General features: G+C 37.3%; 1 protein-coding gene across 7 annotated transcripts in view; it reads right to left on the bottom strand.

The window, feature by feature from the left end:
* The window catches only part of ARNT (aryl hydrocarbon receptor nuclear translocator), a 74972-nt gene that overhangs the window by 32768 nt on the left and 30704 nt on the right, over positions 1–11500 (bottom strand). For 5 of the 7 annotated variants that reach the window (XR_014144144.1, XR_014144143.1, XM_081815912.1 and 2 more), the window contains 3 exons: positions 9804–9848; positions 5201–5245; positions 1856–1900 (listed from right to left, as the gene is read on the bottom strand). Coding sequence is in view for 5 of the 7 variants with exons in the window: in XM_081815912.1 (XP_081672038.1) it covers positions 1856–1900; positions 5201–5245; positions 9804–9848 (135 nt within the window). In the remaining 2 variants the exon portion in view is untranslated. The remainder of the gene's footprint in view (positions 1–1855; positions 1901–5200; positions 5246–9803; positions 9849–11500) is intronic. The other 2 variants (XM_081815916.1, XM_081815914.1) reach the window with 1 other exon arrangement.

The following is an 11500-nucleotide window of genomic DNA, read 5'->3' on the forward strand; positions in this document are numbered from 1 at the left end:
TACCCAACTTTTACATCAACATGGATGGGACTGGAGGAGATTATGCTAAGTGAAATAAGTCAAGCAGAGAAAGTCAATTATCATATGGTTTCACTTATTTGTGGAACATAAGGAATAGCATGGAGAACATTAGGAGAAGGAAGGGAAAAATGATGGGGGGGGGAATCAGAGGGAGAGATGAACCATGAGAGGCTATGGACTCTGAGAAACAAACTGAGGGTTTTAGAGGGGAGGGGGGCTGGGGGGATGGGTTAGCCCGGTGATGGGTATTAAGGAGGGCATGTACTACATGGAGCACTGGGTGTTATACGAAAACAATGAATCGTGGATCACTATGTCAAGAACTAATGATGTATTGTATGGTGACTAACATAACATAATAAAATAAAATTTAAAAAAGAGATCTACTAGAGGTCCCTTCTGGGTCTCCAGTTGGAGCAAAATGAATTAGAGAGTAAAAGTGGAGTGGGGAGGAAAAGGCCTGAAAACAGACAATTTGGATCTCAACAGGGTAAGTTGATCACATCTCCAATGCTGATTTCCTCAAAATCAAGACAAAATCTTATCATTGTTAAAAAATAATAATCCAGCAGTTTTCAAGTTGGATTTCTGAAAAGCCCCATAGTTCCTCAGTGTCTTCCACGGGGATGCCTTAAAGAAAGAACCCAACAACATGCTGCATTTCTGCTTCTCCTTGAGCAGCTTTTGCTTTATCTTTTTTATTTACTTCCATTACCACTTAAGGATCCTATCTGAATAAAAGTTCTTTGTCAAAACAAAAAGAAAAATAAAAACAACTGGTCTAACATAAATCTCTTTATGAGAAGAACAAACTAAGGTTAAGAAGTTTAACTAAATGACTTTCCCAAAGGCAGCATTCATTCCCAATTAATGCAATGGTTTTCCCACCATACCATGCCAAATCAGCTTTCTGAAGAGGTAGAGTTAGCAGGAAATGACAACAAAATGAGCTTGTGGCCCCGCTGAAAAAGGTAATGAGATAAGGGGGTAAAGTAGTAAAAACAGGTATTGGTATCAATGATCTACCTCCTACTGAATGGTCCCAAATCACAGAAGCAAGAAGAAAGAAAAATTTGGGCACACCATTAGTATCCTAGTATTCCTACCTTATCAACAACAGTCTCCAAAGAGAACTCTAGAGTCTCCTTTCCAAATGGCAAAAAGATCTCACCACGTAAGTCCATATTTGTTAATTTGCCTGAGAAACATAACATTCTACTTTCAAACTTAAAGCACCCATCTTCCTAGTATCTGACAGATTTCTCACACGTCCAGAAGGCTACTCTTTTAAAAAGCCACATCAAGGCTGCTAAAACTTTTCTGGAAAACCACAGAAGATTCAATCACCAAAGCAAGACCAGGACTGCTATGACACAGTAATCTACCCTGTGAGTCTACACAGGAAATAAGGGTGTGCTTTCTAGAGAGGTGCAGAATAAATGCTAAGGCCTAAATATTGGGAACCAATTGCAAACACAAATATATTTATTAGTCTTCTGATAAAAAAGTATGCCCCTGCTAAAGCACCAACTGGCACCACTGCCCTGCTTCTAAAGCCTTTTATTCTGTGAAATAGTGCTGAGATAAAGAGGAAAAGAGAAAACTATAAAACTAATAGCAATTTCTTAAATTCCTTAGTAAAGTTCCCTCAACTCACCCACTTTCTGAGGGGGAGGCCAAAGTTCCTGTTACACACAAACTTCTAAAAAATCTTGTCCTCTCTTGCCACAGATAAGGAAAAACACAAAGAGAAAGGGGAAGAAAAGAGCAGAGTAAGAAAGAGGAAAAAGCAGCATCATCTGCTTCATCATGCTGAAAGACACTGTTCTCCTACCTGGCAAGTCTCTCTTTATCCGCAGAGCTCTGCTCATCATCCGACCTAAAAATAGAATTAATGAACTAAGCTAAAATTAAAATAAAAAGAAAGAAAAAAAGAAAGATGGATGGATGGATGGACTGATGGAAGGAAGTAGAGGGGAAAGGAAAGGAAAAAGGAAATAGAACAAAATAGATGCAGAGAAGGGAAAATTAAAATATGGACAGGAACCTTGCCCATAACTCTACAAAGCCATTTGTTAGGATAAAAAAAAGTAACTTACAGGACAAAGGTTGACATAAAAGCAAGGCCATTATTCATTATAAATTAACATAGTCTGAACACAGAAAGCATTTTGCCAATCAATCTCTGTACAGACCAACAATATATAGTTTGAACAAGAACCAAACGAGGGAATACCATTCTCACACACTGCAACCAATCTGGAAATAAAATGATATCCACATATGCTATTCTTTTTTATTTTTAAGATTTATTTATTTGAGGGGGGGAAGGTGCAGAGGAGAGGGAGAGACAGAATACTCAAGCAGACTCCCTACTAAGCACAGAGTCTGACATGGGGCTTGATCCCAGGACCCCGAGATCACAACCTAAGCCAAAATCAAGAGTTGGCCACTTAACCAACTGAGCCACCCAGGTGCCCCCACATATGCTATTCTACAATTAAAAAAACAAAGAGTAAATCATGATAAGAATGTCAAACAAATGATCACAAATACAATCTCTCTGTAACACGCAGACACACACATATGCTCTCACAGACAAAATAACCAAACAGATTTCACTGGAGAAATTACATAAATAAAACTTAAGAATTAGGTTTCTGGCACATCCCCTATCATTGATTTGATACTAAAGTAGTAAATTTCTATTTATTCACTCTCCCATTTCTTTGCATTAAAGCCCCAAAACTGCTGGATCCCCACTGTCAACTCCCCCTCCCCTGGAGGGGGCTACAAAGGATTACCACTAAGTTTTTCTGGAAAACTGAAAACTATAAGGGTTGGTGGCAACTGAAGAAACATCAAGGTGTTGGTAGGCCAGTATATCAGTAATCAATTCCATTAAAAACAATATATATAGATATAGATATAGATTAAGAAGCCTCAAATAAAATGTCTAAGTAAGCATGATATATTAACAGGCTGAAACACTATTTCATTATTAAAAGTGACATGTACAGAGGCCAAAGTGACATGTACAGAGGCACCTGGGTGGCGCAGTTGGTTAAGTGTCCGAATCTTGGTTTTGGCTCAGGTCACGATCTCAGGATGGTGAGATGGAGCCCCATGACAGGCTCTGTGCTTGGTGTGGAGCCTGCTTGGGATTCTCTGTCTCTCTCCCCCTGTCCCTCCCTCTCATGCTCACTGGCTTGCTTGTTCTCTCTCTTTCTCACTCTAAAATAAATAAATCTCAAAAAAAAAAAAAAAAATGACGTGTACAACGAATAGCAATACCTGGGAAACAGGAAAAAAAGAGACCCAAAATTACACAGTAATAAGAACATAAATATGAAATTTACCTATACTGATGAGAAACACAAGAGAATTGCCTTATATTCAGTAGTTTAAAGTTTCATGTTCATTGGTTATTATGGTTCCTTAACAAACTACAAATCCTTTTTTCAAAAAATTGAGAAAATAATACATTTTCAGCTTTATAGACCTTCTACTGAATTCCCAAGGAGACTATGTGAGGTGAGTTGGCACAACCTAAGTTGTTTGAAAGAAAGTTAAATATCTAAAATTCCTATTATTACTACTCCTACTACTACAAATCCATAATCCCTTAACCACTCTAGTATTTCTGAATGAAATATGTGAATGTATAAATATTTATATTAAGTAGGACAAATGAAGACTAAAATAATTCAGGTCATGTCTTCATAGCTTTTTGGAATTTCAATCAAGAGACTGTTAACCTGTATGACCAGTACTATTTGATGGCTTGACTATCTTTCTATCTATCTATCTTTCTTTTCTTTCCTCTCTTTCTTTCTTTTTCTTTCAGCAATCTCTACATCCAACGTGGGGCTTGAATTCAGGACCCTAAGAACAGGAGCTGCATGCTCTACTGACTGGGCCAGCCAGGTGCCCATGATGGCTTGACTTTCCAATGCAGCTTGAGACACTATTCCCCAAATATCCATAATTAACTTCTCATTTTAGAGATGGTTTATACCCTAACGTATTTATAAGTATCTATTTCAATAAATAAATTACTTGAAAATCTCTTAAATTCACTCCTTTCCTATTGCCATTGCTTCCACTCTAGCCCAGGCACTCATGATTTTATAGCTATCTTATTATTCACCCTCGCATCTACCTCCCTGACTATAGTGCTTCTCTTTAATCAATCCTATACACTGCTACTAGAGAAAATCCCACATGCATTTTATTTATTAAAATCTCTTATTCAAAGCCCATGATGGCATCTTACTGCTTCAGATAGTTATAAGCTACTCTGACTGGTATTTCTTAGCCCTCTACGTCAGTGGTTCTCAAGGTATGGTCCCCAGACTAGCAACATCGGCAATAAATATAAGAACTCAGTTAAGCTCTGGATTTTTGATTATTCATTTTTCTGAGGTGGCTGCAAACTCAATTTTTAAAAAACAAACTAATTTGGGCGCCTGGGTGGCTCAGTCGGTTAAGCGTCTGCCTTCAGGTCAGGTCATGAGCCTGGGGTCCTGGGATCGAGTTCCGCGTCAGGCTCCCCGCTCAGCAGGGAGCCTGCTTCTCCCTCTGCCTCTGCCTGCCGCTCCCCCTGCTTGTGCTCTCTCTCTCTTTCTGTCAAATAAATAAATAAAATCTTAAAAAAAAACTAATTTACTGTTTAAAATATACAGAATGAACTTTCTAAAAAAAAAACCTTGCTTTTTATTCATAAATCCTTCTCAATTTTGTACATCTGAGTTGATGAAAAGTGAAATATTTTTCATAATCTTAACAAAATTTAAATAAATTTATTACAATCAAAATTCATCTCCACAAAAATTGTTTCTGTTGCCATTTTTAAAGGAAAACTATTACCTGTATAGATTTTGTGGACCCATTTAATAATAAATACAACCATGAAATCCATAACTTGTGTTCCTGTGGACACCCAGCAAGCACACTGTATAGCTGCGTATCATATACATAAAAACACTGTGTAAACTGTACCATCAGTCTGAAGCCATGTTAACTGAACATAAACAGTAACTGTCATACTAAATTTTGTCAGCTTTCAGAGTAGGAAGAAGACTGACAGAGAAATGAACTCCTAATGAGATCAAATTAAACTCAATACACTTGAATTGCCTGGTCCCACAACATGGCCCAAGATGCTCTACTACATTACCTGGCAAACCGCTCCTTATCATTAGACATCTGATCATCATCACACCTAAAAAAGAAAAATAAGATTAGCCCAAAGCATTATACTTGTTGTATCTAATTCATCTGAAATAAAAACTAGAAAGGAGTAAAAATATTCAACAGAAAAAAAAAAAAAAGCCAGTGGAAAAGCATCACAAAGCAATAGAGATAGTAATGCCATCCCAAAGAACTTAGGAAACCCATGACTATTATTTGTCAGGTTTCCGATGTTCTCCTTTCCCTTTACTTATGAGACACTCCAAAAAAAGAGGATGATCTCATGAGGGCACAACTGACTGCCCTGTCAGCACCACTCTGAGATTAGGGGTAGTTTTAATTATGGCAAAAAAACAAGGAACATAAAATTTACCACCTTAACCAATTTTTAGAGTACAATTCGGTAGTGTTAACTATATTTACATTGTTGTGCAACAGATCTATAGAACTCTCTAATCTTGCAAAACTGAAACTCTATACACACTAAGCATCATCTTCCCATCTGCTCCCCACACAACCCACAGCTCCTGGTAACCATCACTGTACTTTCTATCTCTAATTTTGACTACTTTAGATACCTCATATAAGTGAGATCATATAGTCTCTTTTTGTGACTGGCTTATTTTACTTAGTATAATGTCCTCAACATTCATCCATGTTGTAGCATATGCCAGGATTTCCTTCCTTTTTAAGGCTGAACAATATTCCATTGGACATATATGCCAGATTTTCTTTATGCATTCATCTGCCAATGGATATTTGGGTTGATTCCACTTCTTGGCTATTGTGAAAATGGGGCAGTGCACATGAGTGTGCAAATATCTAAGACCCTGTTTTCAATTATTTTGGATATTTATAACCAGAAGTGGGGCTGCTGAATCATACGATGATTCTGTTTTTAGTTTTTTAAGGAATCTCCATACTGTTTTCCAGTGGTTAAATTTACCATTTACATTCCGACCAACAGTGCACAAGGGTTCCTTCTTTTTCACATCCTTACCCAACATTTATTTTCTGTTTCTTTGATGGTGGCCCTCATCATGGGTGTGAGGTGGTATCTCACTGTAGTTTCAATTTTCATTTCTCTAACGATTAGTGATGTTGAACATCTTTTCATAGGCTTGTTGGCCTTTTGCATACCTTCTTTGGAAAAATGTCTATTCCAAGTCATTTGCCAATTTTTAATCAGGTTTTTTTTTTTATTATTGAGTTATGGTAGTTCTTCATATATTATAGATATTAACCTCTTATCAGATACATGATTTGCAAATATTTTCTCCCATTACATGGGTTATCTTTTCACTGTTTTCTTTGATGCACAGAAATTTTTAAGAGATAGTTTTAAATTATGACATGAACAATGTTCTTCCTCTCTCTGATCAAGGAAACACAATCCATTCATCCCAACAACTTCTACTTAATAAGCCAATAAATCATATCTGCTAAAGAAAGAAACTACAGGATTTGCTGAGGGAGGAAAACCTAACTTTTAAAACACTACTCTACTCTCTGGATGATCTAAATTTTCCTCTTCTCATTGCCACAGGATATAGCAAAGATCTATCAACTTTGGACAAGAAGTGCTTTTGGGAGATAGGTTAAGTGTCACAAAATTTGCAGTTAAACCAGTTATTAAATTAGAGACAAAATTTATACTGCTCCTTCACAGGCTGTAAATCCTCAACTAATCCAACCCCAAGAATTTTCAGTTTTTGAAAATAACCGGAGAACAGAAGAAGAATGGGCAAACATGGAGATGTAACTGAATTCCAGCTCAAGTACAAATGGTCTGTTCCTAGGACACAAAATATGCTTTAAATCAGATGCTACTAACTTCTAGTGAAAACATGTAACCTAAACTGGAAAGAGAGACCTATAATTTATATATTAACTTTAAATCTCAAGAATGAGTCTTCTAGATCCTTACTACTGAAAGTATGGTCAGTGGCTGGAAGCAGATTCCAGAAATGAATCAGAACACAGAACCTTGGGCCCTACCCCAGGCCTACTGAATTACATTTTTTTGGTAAGTAATCTCTAGGCCCAATGTGGGGCTCGAACTCACAACCCTAAAATCAAGAGATGTATGCTCTACCAACTGAGCTAACCCAGACCAAATTACAACTTTCAAAAGTAGCATCAATCAAGGAGATTTAGTGCTGACTTAGGGATATAATGCAAGTAAGGCTTTCACACACTGACCAGAGTGGAAAATTCCAATTGTTTAAAAAAAAAAAGAAAAAGATAAAGAAATTTGGTGATGCCTCTCTCGGGCATAATGACCCACTAGGTAAAATGAATTGTGACAGTCTTTTTTTTATGCTTGGAGAAAGAACAAATAAACATTTCTGGATCTGCATATAGTTTGTGACTACTAGGTTTTGTGGAAATGAAGACAATGACTCAGGGCCAGAGCTAACTGAGAAATATAAATAAGACTAGTGGTGGGGCGCCTGAATGGCTCAGTCGGTTAAGCAACTGCCTTCGGCTCAGGTCATGATCCCAGGGTTCTGGGATCGAGCCCCTCATCGGGCTCCCTGCTCGATGGGGAGCCTGCTTTTCCCTCTCCCACTCCCCCCTACTTGTGTTCCCTCTCTCACTGTCTCTCTCTGTCAAATAAATAAATAAAATCTTAAAAAAAAAAAAAAAAAAGACTAGTGGTTACTTCTATGCCATTCATATGCACAATACAGTTCCACCAATAGCATCTATCATTATAGTAACAGATTCCCAATTGGAAGAATTCCCAGAACTGTTTGAAAAAGTCTATCCTTGGGTGCCTGGGTGGCTCAGTTGGTTAAGCGACTGCCTTCGGCTCAGGTCATGATCCCGGAATCCTGGGATCGAGTCCCACATCGGGCTCCCGGCTCAGCAGGGAGCCTGCTTCTCCCTCTGACCCTCTCCCCTCTCATGCTGTTTCTCTTTCTTTCTCTCTCAAATAAATAAATAAATAAAAATTTAAAAAAAAAAAAAGAAAAAGTCTATCCTTGGGATGCCTGGGTGGCTCAGTTAGTTGGGTGCCTGCCTTCAGCTCAGGTCCTTATCCCAGGGTCCTGGGATGGAGTCTGGCATCAGGCTCGGCGGGGAGCCTGCTTCTCCCTCTGTCTGCCGCTCCCCCTGCTTGTTCTGTCTCTCTCTCTGACAAATAAATAAATAAAATCTTAAAAAAAAAAAAAAAAAAAAAAAAAGGGGTCTATCCTTCCCCCAAAATTGAAATATCTTCCCGTCTTCACATTTATTAATACTCATTAAGTCTCAAGAGCTCTCTTGGAGAATTATTTTCTCCAATGTTCTGCAACTATTTCTTTATGGTAGCCAAGTTACAGTTGTTTTCAAGAATATCTGGTAGGGCTCAGCAACTAGTTAGTAGTGAGAAATATAAGCCTAAATAAAAATTACTAAAATGAAAAAAAAAAATAGATGTCTCCGATGGAACTTAAGCATTATAAAAATAAACAATGGCAAGGAATTTACAATATGGACATCCTCCACACAAAAACAAAAACTTAGGACATTATGAATGTATGTACACACATATACATTTAAACACACTTACATATGTACTGAATATTTCTAGAAGGATACTCAATAAACTGGAAACTGTAGTTGTCTAAGGAAAAGGGTCTGAAGTGGAAGGAAGACATACCTGCACTACACATAACTACTTTGTACTGTTTAAAAACTTAAAAAATATATTACTTTTTAAGATCTAGTTAATAGAGACAAATGAAATCTGGACACTCACATAATAAAATAATGGCTTTTTTTTTTTTTAACAGGGCTCCTTTATTTATTAAATATTTGTTACTCAACAAAGTAGACCCACCTAGGTAATATTTTCAACTTTGGAAAGGAAAAACGGCAAGTTGCAGTCAAGGTTATCTTCCTTTCTTTGACTCTTACTGCTTTGGTCTTTAGCAGGAATAAGTATTTCCCTTCTCTGAAAGAACTCCCCCATTAATACAGCAAAAAGTCCATTTTCAGTGCTCCAGAAGATTCAATATTCAAGGATACAAATTCTAATTCCTGCTCTGTAGAAGTCAACAGGTATCAGAAAATATGAAAGGTATATTAATGACCCCCCAAAGAATTATACCTTAGCCTCCTAACACACTGATTCAGGACTTGGGACATAAAATTTACTTTGCCCAATGGAACACCAGCAAATGTCAATACAAAGCAAAGACTTGATAAGCACTTAGACTGGGCCTTGCCTTTCAGATTGTAGCCACCGGCATGTAAAGAAATTCAGTTTGACCTCCTTAAGGATAAAAAACCACAAAGAAAACAGAATAACCATCCAGCCAATCCACAGCATTTGAGAAATAAAAAATTGTTATTGTTTTTAAATCACACAGCAACTAACTGTAACAAAGGGTCTTGGAAATTCTCTGCCCTCTCTTCACTGAGCTCCTTCCTCTGGAATCATTAACAAAATTCTTGAAAACTTTAGTTTTCAACAGGAAACTTTAGTTTTAGGATACAGCACTCACCTTAGGCCTAAGGACAAAAATACTACAAGTCAGAAATAAAGATCATGAACTAATTTTTAATTTCAGAAATCTAGAGAAAAAATGTAAAAATCTTACCTCAAAAATTTACTGTTCCCTTCTCCATCATCATCAAAATCCAACCTGGGTAAAGCCAACAATAAATATTATAAGCCCACTGACAATACAGAACACTAAGAAATTAAAAATTCACTACCCACAAGCTATCTGAACACCCACCCAAATGGAAGAAGGAAACGAAGAAGTGGACAGAAGTCAAACGAAGATATGTGACTTCCCCTCTTGTACCAAAATGGGCAATCAAGAGAGTGCCCACTGCTACCTTACATTTTCCTAAGTTGGCATCCACCTTTGCCAAAGTTTTATATCAGAGTACAACCTCTACCAAAGGTACAGGAATCCACTCAAAAATGAAAAAAAAAAAATTAATATGAATAAGTCAGGTCCATTTTTCAATTCTACAGTTTAAGGTATGTTACTAGATTTCTGAAACTTATTCCAAAACAGTGATGTTATACATAAGGGAGCAATTTAAGATCTCAAAAGGTTATTAATTAATACTTCTTTACATCACACATCTAATAAATATGTAATATATGATACATTCAAGACAATGCTAGATGAGAGGAAAACAAGAGACTTGCCCTCAAGGGACCCTCTACCTAGACAAATACAAATATAAAACAAATGAGAATAGGAAAGTGCCATGTGAGGAGCACAAGCAATATGCTATAAGTCATTTAGTGAAAGCAGCAGTGACTTTTATTTCAGGGGATTAGGGAAGATTATAGGTAACAAGGTAGGCCAATCTCCTATTAAACTAAAATGTTACCACCTTAACCCAGTGATCATTCGGCATCTCTACTAGCCTCATAACCTCACATTCTGGGTCTCTAGATGGATTACATATGAAGTACACAGTGTCAATCCTGAAAGTGTTCATTCCTCTTCCTCCCTGTTGCCCCCTAATTACTTGTCAAAATCTACCCAATAACTCCATTTCCATGAATCTGCCCTAAAGAAAATAACTCAAGGGCATCTAGGTGGCTCAGTGTTAAGCGTCTGCCTTCGGCTCAGGTCATGATCCCAGGGTCCTGGGATCGAGTCCCACATCCGGCTCCCTACTCGGCAGGGAGCCTGCTTCTCCCTCTCCCACTCCCCCTGCTCGTGTTCCTGCTCTTGCTCTCTCTCTCTGTCACATAAATAAATAAAATCCTTAAAAAAAAAAAAAAATCACTCAAAAGAGAAAAAATTTATGTACAAAGATGTTCACCGAGCATTACATGTAATAGCAAAAACTTCAAAACAACTTAAATATTCCAAAATAGGAACTGAATACATCCCTTTATGTAATTTAAAAATCATGTTTCTATAAAATATTTAACAATATGAAAAAAAGGTTATATATGGTTAGGTGAAAAGACCAGGCTATATAAAACTATATAATTATAGACTACAACTACTAAAAAGATCTACATATAAAGAATGAAGAAATTATACTAAAAAACTGATACGAGATAGTAGGATTATTGCTATTCTTTCTTTCTTTCTTTCTTTTTTTTTAAAGATTTTATTTATTTGATAGTGAGAGATACAGCGAGAGAAGGAACACAAGCAGGGGGAGTGGGAGAGGGAGAAGCAGGCTTCCCGCTGAGCAGGGAGCCCGATGCGGGGCTCAATCCCAGGACCCCGGGATCATGACCTGAGCCGAAGGCAGACACTTAACGACTGAGCCACCCAGGCGCCCTGTATTCTTTTCTTTCTTTCTTTCTTTC

This window comes from Leptonychotes weddellii, chromosome 4 (genome assembly GCF_054177405.1).
Source record: "Leptonychotes weddellii isolate Sample4059 chromosome 4, ASM5417740v2, whole genome shotgun sequence".
Taxonomy (NCBI): Eukaryota; Metazoa; Chordata; class Mammalia; order Carnivora; family Phocidae; genus Leptonychotes; species Leptonychotes weddellii.